An 18,319-nucleotide genomic window follows, 5' to 3' on the forward strand; every position below is an offset into this window, starting at 1 on the left:
AACCTTCCTCCCACCACCCCCCCCCCCCCCCTTCCCCCACTCCCTCTCTCTCTCTCTCTCTGGTGAAATAGACCACTGGCCAGGAAAACGGAAACATGCGCCGGGCTCGTAGCGCCATTGCCATTTCTCATTACGCGCTCAAATATTTGTTTAAAGACAGCACCAGCCGACGGGCAGCGAATTCGGTCATTACGTCACCGCCGTGGGGGGGGGGGGGCATTGATAATGAAGGTCGCCGCCACTTACAAAAAAAGGGGAAAGCAATTACCTCGTCAGCTTTGTAGATTTTTTTTCAATATGTTTTGGCTGTAAGGTATATATCTATGCATACTTTTCACTACGCAGGCGTACCAAAAACAAAACAAACAAACAAACACACACAAGTGATTATCATACTGATGTATGACATGCATAGTGTGGCAGATTCTGGAACAGACTTTTTGTTGTTTCCCCGTGAAAGACTTACTTGGAAAAATAGATAAACAAAACAAGACAAACTGATATCTCTACTCTCGTTACAACATCCACTTTAAACAGACGAACTTTAGAAGTTGTAAAGGCAGACTGTTTGAACTTTTCTACCTCATGCGCAGCTTTTTGAAAAGTCAAGAGGTAAAAAGTGAGATGCATTACTTCGCTTTTAAATCAAAGTCAAACGAAAATACCCGTGCAATGTTCAGACATTAACATCGGTTCAAGACGCGTAGCTCGGCAATTACATAGCGTACATAAAGTAACTAGGGCCTAACTAAAACACCGACAGGCGGGGGTTGGGGGGGGGGGGGGGGAACGGGCGATCGTTTTCATTGCCGATGGTCGTGATTGTGTTATTGTAAATCATGACTTTTTTTTTTTTCTTTAGGGCGAGTATTGTATATTAAATTTTTGTTTCTTTATTACTGTTATTACGGCTTTACAAGACGATCCAGAGAAGATATGAAAATATTTTTAAAGAATGCAAAACTGAGCCGAGAAGATGACTATTGAAACGCTGCAATATCTATATCTTTTTCGATCTCTCCTCCATATGTACAGTATTTGTATTTTGGTAAATGTTTGCTTGTTTGTGTGTGTGTGTGTGTGTGTGTGTGTGTGTGTGTGTGTGTGTGTGTGTGTGTGAGTATGGGCACGCGCGTTTATGTGCTGTTTCTATAACCAGGTGTTTATATCAGATCCATTGCTTATAATTTACTCTTCGACAATCATTAATAAATCATGCTGTTTATAAATTCATTTCTTTGTTTTATCTTTTCCACAAAGTTGATATAGCTTTGCCGAGGCTGTTACATCCATTTAACTGATTGTAAAGTTGTTTATGATGAAATGTCCGGGTATTATGTGTGTTTTTTGTGTAGATTTGACACTGAAAGTCCAATTTCAGATGCTCAATTAACTTTGTCATCATACCAAAAAAAAAAATCAAACAAACAAACAAAAACAAACAAACAAGCAAACACACGACTATCAAACTCATCTGGTTGTCTTATCCAGTCAAGTTTCATCTGAAGTATAAAATCTTTGTTTTGAAATATTACTTGAAGTTTATCCCTTTTCCGATGTCACAAGCTACATTCCTAATCAGACATTAGAGCTCCAAACTAAAGTGTTGCTTTTGTTTTGGTTTTTTTGGTCTATCGTTCTTTTCCAGATCTATCGGATGAAATTTCAATTCTTCTGACACACCATGGCGACGAGGGACGGAATGACGGTAAGTGTAAATAAAACGCATTACTGTATTATTATGATAATACGACATTAAAAAAGATTAAACTAAAAAAGTTCGGCAAAGTTGCAACGAATTGCATCTGGTGAATGACAGCATGTCGTCTAATGAACTGTTGTTGGTCGGTTGGTTTAGACCATGGGCTCTTGATCTTCAGGCTTCTGGTTCAACTGTAAGCATGCAGCATTAATGGCAAGACACTTTCCATCATCTTCATTACCGAGTGCTTTGCAAGAGTCACAGCTGTCTGGCGTGTGGTTGCCTGGAGACGCGCACTTTTTTAGTCTCTTAGTGAGGTGGCTGCGTAAACAACAACATATCCTGCAAGATGAGAGGTTCTATTTAGTGTGAAGAAAGTATAAATCGCACGAAAAAATACAAGACCTGTGAATTACAAAATGTTGATTATTGAAAGAAAAACAAAAGCTGAGATGCAGCGCGGTTTCTCTTCAGGGATATGATTCAATGATAAGTGACGCGGTAGGATTTCTTATATACATATATATATATATATATATATATATGTATGTATATTCAAGAAGATTCTATGAAATAAGTCCACTTCAAATTCTTCGTTTATTTTACATCAATTCATTCTTCCTCTCTTCTGATCTCCCCAACCTTTCCTCTTGTGTCCTGCTTTTTGTTCTCCACAATATCTTATTCTGCTCTCTCCTCATCGGACATAATATACGCATCACAGTATCGTTCACATCATTGTAAACGAGAGGCATGATGTACATGTAGCTATGACCATGAGAGAGGGTGGGCGGGGAAGAGAGAGAGAGGGAGAGAGGGGGAAGAGAGAGAGAGGGAGAGAGGGGGAAGAGATAGAGAGATGGAGGGAAGGAGAGAATTCGAGTTTCATCGGAACGACGCGTAATTGCGATCCACGGTTCATGATCGAATATTCCCCGTTATGAAGTCGTTGAGATGTCTTCTGAAGGGTTAGTTCGTATGGGTCGATCACCGTCAAGCTCTACACGAACAAGCGAGCGATTGTGTGTGGAAACGGGGCCACGCGGAAAGCTGTTAAAAGGCGGGAAACGCATGCATTATAGACTGAACAATCTCAGGCCGTGTAGTCTGCCGTCTGAACTGGTTGCTCGGAGCGCTGTATTGTACGTTCGCGGTTTAATCATCGCGACTTGTGATTGATAATCAATCCGTGTGACTGTTTAATGCAGGGCAGTAAAAAAAAAAGTCAAACATTGATGTATGTTTCACTAGGATGATGTTGGCAACCTTTTTTCAGCAATGCCAGTTGTCATGGCAACAGCAATGCTCGTAGCTCATTCAACTGCTGTCTGGCTGCGGCTGAAGCTACTAGTAGGCCCCCTATATATTTGCTCTAGCACCTTGCAATAATTGCAAACCTGTGTGCACAACTGGCCCTGAATATCTCAGTCTAACGGATTTTAATTTGATCAAGTCACGCACAATCGCCTCTGTAGTGGAAGCAAGATGGATGTTAGCCATTTCCTCTCAAAACAAATTAGATACATCTGAAATGCAACCATCTAGATATTCGTATGACACTTTGAAGTAAATAATCTAATTTACTATACTAAAGGCATCTATCAACTCTCTATTCATCTTTACTCGATTTCTATCTCAGAGATAGTGCATACATTCCCACTGTCTACGTTGTCATGGTAACCATATGGTCTTCAAGCCCTAGATGACTGCCATGGTGATAACCCTGGATGATTCGACTTGATATGGCGAACCAATCAAGAATATACTGCATCCGAGAAAAACGAAAATGTGCAATTAGTGCTGCGAAGTCAGGCTTTCAAGGAACACCCAAAAGGAGTTTCTTCATCGAACTTAGAGTTCTGATTCGCGTGCGCGTGAACTAGAGTTCCTGTTAACTATGTTTAAGTGTCACATCAAACTCCTATAAAAAAAAATTAATATTTCTTAATCAGTGTTAATGTTATGACCAAATATATGGAAAGCGAAAATTTCAAGATTGACTTTACACACAGGTCATGTTTCTTTTAAATGTCATATTCTGGTACAAAAACGTCTTTTACTGGGTATAAATGCTGGTATGAAATAGCAGAGTGTATATTGCTAAGCTGAATTGTTCATTCTAATAACATGAAGACATAATAATACTCAATAGTATCTGAGTGATAAAAGAGTGACTGTAATTGTTCAGTTGGAAATTTAAACAAAATGATTTTGTACATGAGGGAAATCAACAGAAATGGCACGTAGCCATCAGATTATATCTATGCGATAAGAAAGAGAGATATTTTCTTGAATACAGCTTTCTTCGCCACATTGATAGAGATAATAACATGTTACGTATACCCGTTAATGGCCCGATGTCAGTTTAATAATATAGGCCTAATGGCATGGAGCATACAAGATAAGACTGTCGCGTTCAGCGCAAGGAGAATATATACCAAGAAGGCAGTGAGAATGTATATACACGTAGTATTTTTGATTCATCGTGGCTGTCATACTATAGACATTCGATGAAACTCCGTTTGCTGTTTCCTTTGTCAATCCGCGATTGGCGCACCATCTTCCTTCCCCATGCAGGAACCATGAGGGCGTAGTTCAACTAGGTTTCTATAGTTCGAAAAATCTAAGCTGCATGCATGGTTATATACATTCTACCGAGTCTGTGATATCCAGCTATGAAAAAGAAAGATTAATTTCTAATGCAAATGCTCGGTGATGGAGGGGTGGGAGGGCGAGGGTTGAGGGATGTAGGCCATACAGTGATATCAAAAATTGTATTAATATCCCATTAGCGTGGCATGCTACAATAGGATATTACGCCATTGTCAATATCACTATGAAGATAACTTAGCACTTCCATTCCTGACGAAGGGGGAGGCCCCGGAAATTAATAGATTTTTTAGAAAATACCAATGTGTACTGTGTTAAGGTCAACTGTTGTGCAATCATTTAGGGAAAAATACTTCAAATGGACATTACTGTTTATGCACAACAGTCAAACCACACTTAATGTCTTCTTATAAAGCTTTATCGATTAGGGTAAAACCAGAATGAAGAATTGGAGCCCTGCAGTGTTCGCACTCGCTGTGAACCCTAGCTTAACTTGCTACTGACTCCGTTGGGAAGGGGAATTTCTACCCATCGCTGTGGTTCGCCGGAAAGCTTCGTTTATACTTGGGAGGGCTTCGCGTCTCCCACAGGCCCCACGGTCTGCGGCCGTGCGACTACAACTCGCCCCGCATCTCTGCTTTTTCTCGGAAGTGAACAAGGCGTCCCGTGACGTCATTACCACAATTCCGTCGCCATGGAAACAGATGGATGCATTAAAGTAAAAAAGGACTCGGGAGGACAAATAAGAAAAAAAAATCGGAGAGCGACGAGCGGTTCGTGCGAGACAGCGAGTTAACTAGAGTATTAGAAGCTCTTTGCACGAAGGTGTCGGAGAGGAGCCCCGAGGCTACGGCGGCCTTCTCCCGTCACCTGCTGCAGTGGATCAGCCCATGCGGCAGCGAGGACCTGATGAAAATTCAATATAACCGAAAATCATGGAAGACGCAATAAAACAAAACTGATGGGGTAGAAATGAGAAAAGCAGACATGCATAATCCAGCAGAAAGGGCCTCGTTGGCTTATCTCCGCTGTTGGTGTTGGTGTTTTATTGATTAAGAGGAAAGAACACTTAGACCCAAGATGGAGATCTTGACCAGACATTTGCCAGATATGAAACTCGGCGGCTGACCAGTCTTTTGTTCGATTTTCTTGAGACCATAATGCCACCTAGGAGACCAAGGAAGGGTAGAAGAAAAGAAATGCAAAGGGGACGTCTGGACACTTTCGTGAGAAGCTACTGCATTGTGTGTGTGTGTGGGTGTGTGTGTGTGTGTGTGTGTGTGTGTGTGTGTGTGTGTGTGTGTGAGAGTTAGTGTGAGTTGCTTAGTTTTAGTCACGACGGTCGTGTTCATTCTTTTATTCTCCAGAGTCTGGCGAAATCTTAAACCAATTGCCTACACGAGACACCCGAAAATCTTGTCAGTCCTTTATAAAAATTTATCGGGAATTTGAGAATTTAGAAGGGAATAGGCTTACAAAAAATTATCCCACAAAGAAACAATTAATCAATGTCACACACTCATATCTGTACCTTTTGTAGATGGGGTGGGCGTGGCTGGAATGTGGAGTGTAGTTCGTATGGAGTTCGTGTTTTCTGTTCATATCCTGTAGATGTCTAAATCTTTATATGAAGAGTTTGTTTGCAAAAACCGATAAGTCCATTTTTGAAGATTTTGAAGTACGGCCTCTGTCTTAAAGTACAAAATAATACCTTTTCAATGATATCTTGGTCACTACATATAACGGTATATTTTTGAAGTTATGGTCAAAAGAAGCAAAAATTGTCTTATTATTCTCTTTATTTTTCGTGACCTTTAATCGCAAATATCTCCATTTGGCAAATATGGACTTATCGGTTTTTGCAAACAAACTCTTCATATACTCTTGAGATCACACTAGGCTGCAGCTCTTACCTATACTCCTTCCAAAACCTTGTCAGTGAATTCTACCGTGGTATGTATATGTGTTATTTTGAAATACTAGTAAAATCGATAACGTACGTACAGCATGTCTAAATAACTATGTCGGCACGCCTGACTGTATCGCTCTGCTCCCCGCTTCATTTCATTTTAGATTTTCAACGTTTTTTATATCTTCATCATTTTGTTTTGTAACTTTCAGTAATCATCACAGAGATATAGCCTCTTGAAAACTTAAATCCACTAATGAAACTGCGCGAGAGACACATATCCCTATCGCCCGACTGTGATGGGTTTCCCGCCAAATCGGAGCGATATCTACTGATTGATGATCCCTTTACGTCTATAATACTCTGTAAGTGAGATCGTCAACGCGACGAGAGGGTTTTCTGCTTCTTTACCCTTTTTCCTCTGTCTCTGCCTTTTCTTCCTCTTTCTCCTCCCTCCTATCTTCTTCGTCTTCTTTCTCCCACGTCGCCTTCTTCTTCTTCTTCTTCTTCTCTCACTATTTGTTGTGTTCCTCTTCATTAATTCCTCGTTTCTTTCGTTGGGGGCACTGTGGCATAGTGGATAAGACTCCCGACTCCCGATCCGAGGACCCGAGTTCGAATCCCGCCCAGTGCTTACGTCCTTGGACAAGATGTTTTTACCCACAATGTCCCTCTCGACCCAGGTGTATAAATGGGTACCTGGCACCGCTAGGGTAATAATAATAGCAGGGCCCTCTGGTAGAGCAGTGGCAACACTGAAGAGGCTACCCTGGTTAAATAAGACCTTATTATTATTATTATTATTATTATTATTATTATTATTATTATTATTATTATCATCATCATTATTATTATTATCATTATTCGTTCCCTCTTCTTTCCTCTTTTCTCCTTTGTCTTTATATTATATGCAGACTTTCATTTTTGATGGAGTCAGATATTTGCGATTAAAGCTGCTAAAAACAAAAAATAATAGGAAAATATGGGATATTTCTAGTCATAACTTGACAAATATCCCTTGCAATAAGCAACAAGTGAGGTATCTCTGGAAAGGTTTCGTTTTTCTTTATCTGATAATGAACGTACTTCGTAATGTTTCAATATAGCGCTTATCCCATTTTGAGGTCAAACTCTTTATATATTAACCCTCGGCGTGCCATATTAATTTCCTGTCCATAGATTAGTAGGTAAAATTTATGCCAGTTTGACTCTTTGGAACAGAAAGGGATAATATATAGTTTCATGTACTTCTTCCTGTTTTTTATTTCCATATTTCTGTTAATATCTGTTATTTCTTTTTCATTTATGATCAGCTGCTTCTCTATTTTTTCTTGTTTTTCTTGGTTACTCTTTTTTCTTATCCTTTCTTCTTCCTTTTGGACACTTTCTTTTAATTCTCTGTCATATTTTTGTCTATCTTCTTTTCCTTTCTTTTCTCTCCTTACATTAATGGCTGATAATGTGCAAGAATATAAGTTAACAGGATGACCATTGCACCCCTTGTGAAGCCAAACATCCCTTCGACAAAAGGTCGTCAGCTACGTTTCTAATATACTTCCCGCCATTCCCTCCATCTTCCCGCCCCTCCCTCCACCTTCCCGCGACACCTCCCTCCCCCTTTTACGCAGTGGAATGTTGTAAAACGTTTTGCACTTTCTCTTCCCAGTTTGTCAACCCACTTTGCGGAAAAAAGATCATTGCGGAGCGCACATGCCATTACGATTCTAACTATTCTCACTTTCGACTAGATGGGATTTTTTTTCATACTCCCTTGAGGACATGGAGAGGGAGAGAACAAAGAGAAAAAGAAAAGGAACTCATTCCTTCACTGTCGATAAGACTTTCTTCCCCCTTCCCAAGTCTTTGATAGAAGGTAAATATAAAAGCTCTTAACGACAAGTGCGCCGAAATGTCACAATGTATTAACAAGAGGCATTATCTTCGACTGATCAAAAACGATTCCTTCCTATGAACAAAAAACAAAACAAAACAAAACAAAACAAAAGCGCGCGCACACACACACACACACACACATGTGCTCACAATACAGAGAGGGTGTTCTGAAGAAGTATTTTTTTTCTTTCCTTTTTAAGGGGATTCTAAAGGATACTTTTTCTTCTTTTTTTGTCTTCAATATATTCGTTCTTGGCCACAAAATGCAATAAAAGGCAACCGTAATTGCACGACGGGTACTTAACTCAGGCAGTGTGCACACGGGGAAAAAAAATCACGCATGATTACTGTTGCAGATTTTTGCTACTATTGTATTGTGACGACGGTGATGATTTTAACTGTTGTTACTATATTGTAATCACTGCAGATTTTAGTCTTTGAACTAGAACTAGCATTGCAATAAATTGTTACTTCGAATACTCTAAAATTACATCGCTATATAGTTTTGTCTGGATTACTGAGCTGTTATGAATTTTGGCAGTGCAGGGGCATCGAAATACAAGACAATTATATATTGTTATAACAAATGGGAATGCAGTAGTAGAAAATAGGAAGCTAAAATATCTACAAACACCAAAGACTGCCCATCCGGCGTCTGAGTTTATTCGGGGATTAGACTGGTGTATCATCCAGTCTACGGAAAGAGCTTAATGTCTTATGACATGCCCGCCGAATGTATCTTTATTTAAGAAAGAATATACCACTTCTACGGGCGGCCGAAACCATGTCATCTCTTAACCCCTTTCCCTACACTTTTTGCTTTGCTGGGGAAAATGCGTCCGTGGTGTCTCCTTAGATCTTTTTTTGTTTTTTTATAAACAGATGAATTAACACAATGCGGAATCAGTGAAAGTAAAGGCAACATGAGATAATATTTGCCAAAATGGCACTAGAGAGAAAGCGAGCAAGAGAGAGAGAGAGGGGGGGGGGTGAGGAAGGATGGAGGAAAGCATAGATAGGACTGTTCAAGGCGCGCATGAGCGTATCCATCTGCAATAACGAGGACTTCTGAGGAAAAAGGGAGAAGGAGCTACATCTAATATTGTCACTGGATTCTTAATAACATCACCAGATAGCCAGGCGCGCGTTTTGCCCGCTCTCCCTCGCCTCAACCTCGTCCCGCTTTTGTTTTGTTCTTTTCTTTTTTTCCCATGTCTGGTTCATCGCACTATCTGCACGACGTCTGTTGCTCGTCCCGATGTACGGTTCCCCGTGCGAGTTCCGACACGCCTCGGATCTTGATCGTCATTCGTCGCGATCGGGTCGAAATCATGCTCTCTTTTCGATCTTTATGTCGGATGTTGTCATGGCAACTCACGGCACTTGCTGGCCATGGTACAGGGTGTCTATGAATCCTCCACCAGCCTGTCGTCTGCACATGGCACCGTGTATCGTCAATGTGATATTTGACACAATGACGCCTCTTCTTTCACTCCCAGCTATTTCAGTCGTTTCCGATTATTTTTAGATCCCACCATCATTCAACAGCTGGGCATTGAAGAGGAAATAGTTTTCACTATATCCATAAATCTGCTACTGTATTTTCCCTGCAGTACTCTCCGTTCTTCATTTCTTCCTGGCTGCCAATTCAACAACTGATGAAAAGTGGCATTTTTGTTTCACCTTCCTTTGCGTCATTTATTATTCTGCTTCTTTAAATCCTCGCCGTCCTCTATTTTTTTCTCATTTGTCCTTTCTAGTAGACTGTCAATACTTTGTTTTGATTAAAAAAAAATGTGTGTTGTGTGTTTGTTTGTGATTGAATACGCTTGCTTTAACAAGGATAATGTAATTAGTCTTGAATTAGGGGTAGCCCATACCTCTTTTCCAGCAATGGCATGTTGGCACATATTCGCCAGTCGTCATTTCAAATAAATTTGAACCCTATACGAGTTATCAAAAGAAAGCCATGTGTGGAGGCACAGCCTTGATTTTAGGCTAATCCGCCGGCAATACTATTCATATCTATTATCAGTCCTTTCCTTCTCTCTCTCTATCCCTCTGTGTCGTATACACGCACATACATGCACACACACTCTCTGTATGTGTGTATGTGTATGTTTACACACACATACATGCATTAATACATGCACGCACACTTTGTCTCTCTTAATCACTCAGGCAAATTCTCTTTCTATCAATCAATCAATCAATCAATCAATCAATCAATCAATCAATCAATCAATCAATCAATCAATCAATCTATTTATCTGTCCGTGTATCTATCTGTCTGTTTATCTATCCATCTTTCTATATATCAACTATCTATATTTCTATCTATCTGTCTATCTAATCATCTCTATGTATGTATCTGTCTATCTCTATCTTTATCTATGTGTCAACTATCTATATACTAAGGTATCTATCTATCTATCTATCTATCTATCTATCTATCTGTTCATCACAGTATCTCTCTCTCTCTCTCCCTCTCTCTCTCTCTCTCTCTCTCTTTCTCTGTAATTGGAGTTGCTCCTTTACCGGCAGCCTTTTTTCCAGCTTGTTTGTCAAGTGTCATGTGAGATTATGTCGACGGTGTGTTTACAAAATGTTGAAGAGGCGATTGGTCTACGACGGCTCCCGGCCGCACATCAATATTGACAGAAAATTATGGCTTTCGAGTTGAAGTTATGCGACCGACGAGAAGTACTACACGATAGGCCGCCAGTCGCTCCGTGGCTCGAAAGAACGTGTGCAAACAACGACAGTGACATTTTACGGACTCGTCGGAAAAAAAAAAATGAAACAGATTTGTTTACAGCAATGCTACAAAGTAGTTCTTCGTTTCCATCCATATACTGTAAACAGCAAAACACTATTTGCTATTTTACGCAATGTGTGTATAATACATATATTTATATACATGTAGATATATATATATATATGATAAATATTTATTCATTTACTTATTTATTCATTGTATGAATGTGTGTGTATTGCATGTGCATGCGTGGGCTTGTGTGTATTTATATCCGCGTTTCCGGGATAAAGTCGAAAAGATGCAAAGCCGAGAAAACAGCTAGATAATCGCTTAAGAGGTAAGATATTTTGCATTCTTACAAAAACATACACATTCTCATCTAAGCTGTACTTCCCGTCCGAATGTCAAAAGTCCACGCAGTGATTAATTAAACACTGATTTCTAAGCGATTGCACCTTTCGCTTCGTGTTTCAAATTTTACTCGACCATTAGCTTTCTTCATTTTTACTTTGTTTTTACTTAAATTCAAAGCCACGGTCTGCTCGTTTGTCTGCTGTGTGTTTTCAGGTGTCTCAAACGACAAGAAAAGAGCGGAAATAGGTTCGAATTCATACAAATATACTCGATCTGCGTAATGGAGATAAAGCTGACATAGTATATTGCATGTACCAATTGTAATGTGCGATTTTTTTTTCAATTTATGTATTTTGTTTAATTCATATTGAATTGTATTTGTAATTTCGATGTTCTGAACCCATTGGAACACCAGCTATGTCACTTTGTCATCTCCGTTGTTATACAGAAAACAAAATCAGTCAATCAATCAATCAAACAATCAATCAATCAATCAATCAATCAATCAATCAATCAATCAATCAATCAATGTGTTTGAGTGCAGATTGGCACAGAAACCCCTTAGCATTGTGCACTCAGCCTAAAGTCCGTGATGGCACAGAAGGGGTTAAGGTGTAGCCTTCTCGGAGTCGGCAACACCATTGTCATTGGTCCATCCATTGAAGCACCTTGGTCAAGGGAGACGAGATGAATTCAGCCTTATGTCCGATTTTGTGTGAGCACTAGACATGATTTGAACCCAAGCTCTGCTGTTCATAGTGTCTCCAGCCTCGACCACCTTAACAGCGTATGCTTCCCAGATAGCGGCCAATCAGACAGTGAACGGACATTTGCCGCCTTGTACATCAACCGATGGATAGAGAGGAAATGGATAGTAAACAAAAATATTGCTCACTCTCCGACGCCGTTTGTTCATGCTGCATATATTGCAAACGGGCAATATAAAAAAATGTTGCTCGCTTCTTTGTTTCTCATCTCCCCTGTAACATTACGCCCCATGAGCAACTATTACAATGACGGTCGATTATTTAGCGGATAGCAGGGGAAAAAAAACAAAGATATTGCCTTCCCTTGGAATGTGTAATCGTAGAACATAATGTACTCTGTGTGTAACATACTGCACTGTCCTGCACTCTGGTACTAATTCATTGTAGCCTCTCTGGACCAACGTATCTGATGAATCTTCAATGACCCGCCAGAGCACTACACGTTTAATGACGGTCATCCAATCATCGGATTGGCTTGCATCTCGTCTGTTCCTAAAAATGTAATCAAAAGAGTGCTGCAGAAAGTAATTTTCGGAGAAAGCAAGCGATCTATTTTTTTTTTTGCTCAAATCCTTGGATGAAAGATCTTTAATAGCTTATCCGAACTCTAATTGTTGGTGCATGAATGTTCTATTCATTACATTGAGGCAGTGTGCATGTATGTGTGTGTGTGGGTGTGTATGTGTGTGTGGGGGGGGGGAGGGGGCTATATTAGTAGGATCGAAAGTCTAGCCCATGTTGACATTTCTAGATAATAACATTATCGGCACAGGGCGCCTCTAAACCTCTGTAATAAGATGCTTCTTACAGAGAATATGCCATGCACATACCCATTATTTTTATGATCACAAGGTACCTGTGCATTTTGCTTATTACGTCGCCGCTTGGAGATTACGTACACGTCCTTCTGTGCATCCCATCCAATGCGATATGACGTCATATCGTAATATGCGTGGTGCGACGATTGTGCGATGCTGCGCATGCATTTCTGCGAATACGTATGTCCCCTCTCCTTTCCCATGTCGATGGACGTTGCGGATTACAGTTCTAAATGTTAATCAGTACCAGAGGCAGGGCGCCCTGGCTGAATGTCAACCCCCGTTCCGTCCCGCACTAACATTTACCGGGGGGAAATGTCAAAAGTGAAGCGGCAAGCCATCGCGGCAACATGATTTCGAGCAGCGGAGTCGGGGGAAAGAGGGGGCGAATTTTTCATATTCATGCCCCACACGCCTCGATGAATATAGGATTTTTTTTTTTTTGTCCCGCCGCCGTTTGGAAGAACCGGGGGGCTTACTAAGGTCTGATAACCAACGGTTGAGATAGCCGAAGTCCCACTGCCAGGGATTTGGAAGAGGCCCTTGTCACCAACAGCTCAACCCAACTCTTCCCACAATGCAACACCGAGCATCCACGTGAGCCTTTCATAATACACCGATGACAGAAAACTTGAGAATGGAATTAAAAAACTGAAAGAGACATGAAAGACAGAAGAAGAGGAAAGAAGAGAAGAAAAACAGAAGAAGGAGGAGGCAGAGTTGATGAACGAAATAATCATCAGTGGTTATACTGCGATGTCAACTTAAATGCGTGGGTGGTTCGAACCTTCAAATCCGTTACAGCGCCATCATATGAATGATCAGCCGTAAGCAGCGATAGAGTACACGTTTACTGTACTTGTCTCCGCTGTTGGTATCAAACCACTCCATTCACCGTAGCATTACGAAAGAGATGACCATCAGAATGTCGCTTTCGCATTGGCTTGTGCCCCATCCTAGTGCTGAATATTGCGGGCAGCCTATTAAGCCAATGGTGTAAGGCAGGTCGACACTCGGGCTCAATAAATTACCCATGAACTCCAACAGAAAGGTAACCAAACGTCAACCAATGATCCACGGACGGAATATGAGCAAAGTAAATGGTTGACTCTCCACAACTAAAACTTGAAGACGTCACACATGTTTAATTGTCAAAAGTGCGCCGAATGCATCTACAAACTTGTGAGCATACAGCAGTGATAACAGCTACAATCGTTACATTTCATAAATTTTCGAGAAGTTAGAGCCTTTCCTCTCTTCCTGTGTTCCTGCATTCAACAGTTAAGAAATATGATACAGCCAGATGATTTTGCCATGGAAGGTGAGAATATGGGATGACATGAACGAATAAGGTGAACGTACGGCAGTCACTGTATCGGCTGATAATTTCATAAGCGTGATTATCTGCCAGAAGGTATGCGTATTGGCAGTCCTTGTCTTGGAGCTTATACGTACCTGACAAAATACTGGGTTACGTCATCCGTTCGAGACGCGGCGCTAATGTATGATGCCCAGCGAAATTAGTGTGGGAGGCGAATGCTTATGGGTGAACGGAGGACACCCGAAGTCAACCCATCCGCACCGAACGCGCGTGGAGGATTTCATTTCCGTGCGTCACCATTTGGCAGCACTCGGTTGCATTTTTGCCCATTAGACAGGTAGATTGAGGGGAAAAAACGGAATGTGCGGAATCCCCTTTGACATAAAGGACTGACTGGAGTGAAAATCCGTGGTAGTCTGCACTGGACGCTCTCTCGGTGAGGAAAGCGCGCGGGCACGGCACAGCATAAATTTCGCTTTCTGAATGGCGAATGCTATCCGTGGTCATTCTGACGAATCAATATCACCGCGCTCTCCGTTTCTCTTTTTTATTAACGTGAGTGGATCTCCAGGAGAAGTGAATCTATCTCTGTGAGAAATTTATCTGCCGAAACTCGTACTGGGAGCGAGCTGCATGATTTATGGATGGGATCGCTTCACCACGTAAGGGGACCGAGTCAATTCCAATCAGAGGGTAGCTGACTGGCAGATGACCGGGTAAACCATACCACGAATTGATTCGTGTATCCCCCGGTGTGTGTGCTCGCAAATCAGAGAGGGACGGCTTGCAGACGACAGGAAACCGCAGCATAAGAACGGTCCTGTTGTGACTGAGGTGTTCATCGGTCGCATGGCTGGAGAAGAGACGAACGCGGATTGTATCAATGAGGTATGAAATGAGGGGTGATTGATCCCTCCTTTCGCTCGAGAGAAAAACCGGTTCCTCTCCCAAGTTACGCAATACTCTTACCTCCTGTATGGGTGCATGTTATTAACTTTAACACCTTTCCTTAACAGAGTGTCCAAGTGATTACCACGTTTGTTGCGTTCTGTTTTGGGTCATTATTTTTTCTTTCATCAATCAGGTTTTCAAGTCTTGAAAGCTCTTCAAGTGACAAATTCCACCCCATTCTCTTTCAGTTGCATGTTGTAGGGGCGTGGTAGCAAAAGAAGCCACGGTTTGATTTGCCCCAGGGCCTGTTCATTACCTACATTTTTCACTGGCTTGGAAGAATGTATGCAGATTCTTGTCTTTTTGCAATGGACCAGGTGTTTGCTGAGAACAGTCTCTTTCTCAACTAACTTTTAGTGATGGTCAGCATAGATTCTGTGAAAGTGCTGTGTGCATGTATTGTGTGTGTGTGTGCGTGTGCGTGCGCGCGCGCATGCGCCTGTTTTAAGCAGGCATCACCTGAGTAACAGCGAAGTAAAACGTGAAAAATCAAATTCATAATTTTATTACGGACAGGTGTGCAGTGTGATCTGCTGGATCATGCGATTATGTGAGTAAAACACAAATTTTTCTTTGGTTATTATAAGACGGATAGCGCCGGAAAGCGAACTGACTTGCTTCCGTAGATATGAAAGTATTCTGATTGGAGCGACTTTTAATATATCTACGTTATATGACTGGAATGTTTGATTATGCGTATGCTCTTATGCTTCTTGTGCTTGAAAAATGATATCTAGCGAATTTAAGTGTATGGATCTCATGTCGAAGGGTGAAATGTGCACCATCCCCAACGCATCAGCAGGGGGTCCTATTACGTAACTTGGATACCAGTCACTGAATTCTCCTTTTTTTTTCAGGCACCAGCAGCGTTTGTGTTCGTGTGTGCGCGGTTTGTCGACGAATTCCGGCCAGGTTCATATTTTGCTAAATCATATTTTGATGTATTCATGCATCACGTGTAAGGGGCCATGATCATTTAGCTTACGCCTAGGAGCTTCGTACGTATCAATGTGGGCTGTAATCTTAGCGTGGGACCAAAGATTGAAGTACCTGAAACCTATCGGTGACGTAGTGAGCGAATAAAGAATATTCTGTAATTTTTTAACCCCCATTCCCAAATAGTGGTAGCTGTAAACCATTGACGTAGGTGGCGTTGTGCTTTCTTTTTGCAATAGTGCAGTATAGGATGTTTTCTACTGTGAAATGTCGGTCAACTCTACGGTTTGAGACATAAAAATGAGAACTGTGTCTATAGGGGCGACTTTGGTCTTTAGTTTCTTGAAGTTTGGGACCAGGCAAACTTCAGACCAAAGCACTTATTGGATATACTTCTAACTCTCTTACAAAAGTTGACTTAAAAAGTGTTTAGCAATGTCATAAACGTCCGGCTTATTCGGTTTGGTTTTAAAATCACGGCAGTTTTAGTCAGTATTTACATAGGAGAAGTGAAATTATGATTCGACTATCATAATGGCGTGCACAAAAAGAGACGACTAAACCTGATTCTAGTTCTGAACGAGGCAATCGAACTGAAAATACACAAGTTTTTAAAGGTTCATCTATAACGCCAAGTTAGGGGGGGGGGGTGAAAGAGAGCCGTGACAGGTCCATTTCCGTGACGGAAACATGCACACTATCCTCTGCCTCGGCCTGTGGACAAACAACCTGTAAACACATGTTGCGAATCGGACTTGACTCAGGGAACTCGTCACACTGTTAGTCTTACCGTCTCCCTGTAAACTATGTCACACACTAGGTAAAGACACCAAGGCATTAACACGTGTGTGTTTTATTTGTGTGTTTGTGTGTGTGTGTGTGTTTGGGTGTGTGTTGCGTTGAACAATCGCAGACCCATATTGAAATGAAATGGGTGTGACTTAAATCACGTACGGAGGAGAGACTGAGCCCCCTATAGCGTGTCATACCCTTGTCGTGACCTACTTTTCCTCCGATGAACAATTGCCCACTGAACCTGGTCATGTGTCTCCCTCGAACCAGCTGAATCAACCCATATTCTTAAATCTCCCTTTCTTCCGATTTCTCAGTATTCATACCCTCGGGGGAGATAGCCGGTGGAGGTGATGGCGAGGGGGAGGGGGTGGGGTCGAGGGTGATAGCTTGCAGAGTCAACCGCACGTGACTAGCAATTCTATCATTACAAAGATGCCACGCTTGTAAAGGAGTTAGAGTTAATCGATAGCAAACCGCTGTATTTGCATTGCTACATTTGATTTTTTTTTTCCTTCCATTTCTTTTTTTTTTCAAAGGATTTGATGCAGTGTGCCTTGCTCTTTATTTTGTTCAAGTGTCCTCTTTTTGTTCCTCTCGTTTTTATGTTTCTCTTTTTCCTCACGTCTCGTATTTTTTATTTCGTTCTTTTATATTAAATGTCGTCTCCCGTCCTTTATGTTTTTCTTCATCTTGTGTCGTCGGTCCTTTTTCAACAGGAAACAAAGATTATTGACTAGAATTCGTCGATTGCGCGGTGGTGTTGTTACACACAGACTGACTGAGTTTGATACGTGGCCCTATAATATATGGTATTCTTTATTGGTCTTGATTGTGTGTCGTTGGGTTTTGTCTGCGGATCCTTTCGAATATATCTTTTGTATCATCTTATGCGTTGTGTTTTGTAACCGATTATTATAACGAAGTATCCCTTAATCAAATGTTACGTTTTAAAGCGTCTCCTTTGCTATATCGTTGCCGTGGTTACTTCAATTCAATTTCAGTTCATTTTCATTTTCCTTCTTCCACAGACCATAACATAACATAGCATAATATAAGAAAATTACTAATCTCGAGTACGCAATAATTAATCGTATAAGGTGAAAGCTAAATGTAATTAACGAATCAAAAGCATGTAAAGGCCTAGATAGTTTCAAATTAAAAATCTTGCTACATTTATCAATGCTCTGAGGGGGAAATGGCAGGTCCACTATAAACTGACTGGAAGATGCATGTGGACAGTCAATTTAATGTTTGTAAACGTCAGTTACGAAATCTATGATCTCCACGCTTTCTAAAACTTGGTGGTCGTGCATGATGCATGCCCTTACATCGAAATCAATCAGGTTCTGAACATTAATTATTTAGAAGGAAACGATTAAAACATTAAATGTAAATAGGATACGATTATGGATTTATTAATGGGGTTATTTGGAACGAGAGGGGAAGAGTATACAGCTATCCAAAACTGAAATCCAAACTGCGAGATATCATAGTAATCTCAAACG

At 41.0% G+C, this 18,319-nt stretch overlaps 1 protein-coding gene across 1 annotated transcript in view; it reads left to right on the forward strand.

Annotated features, from left to right (window-relative positions):
- Positions 1–1,664: 1,664 nt before the first annotated feature.
- The window catches only part of LOC140237199 (uncharacterized), a 44,792-nt gene continuing 28,137 nt past the window's right edge, over positions 1,665–18,319 (forward strand). Inside the window, exon 1 of the mRNA XM_072317143.1 lies at positions 1,665–1,708. Coding sequence (XP_072173244.1) covers positions 1,685–1,708 — 24 coding nt within the window. The 5' untranslated portion in view covers positions 1,665–1,684. The remainder of the gene's footprint in view (positions 1,709–18,319) is intronic.

The sequence above is a fragment of the Diadema setosum genome, chromosome 13 (assembly GCF_964275005.1).
Source record: "Diadema setosum chromosome 13, eeDiaSeto1, whole genome shotgun sequence".
NCBI lineage: Eukaryota > Metazoa > Echinodermata > Echinoidea > Diadematoida > Diadematidae > Diadema > Diadema setosum.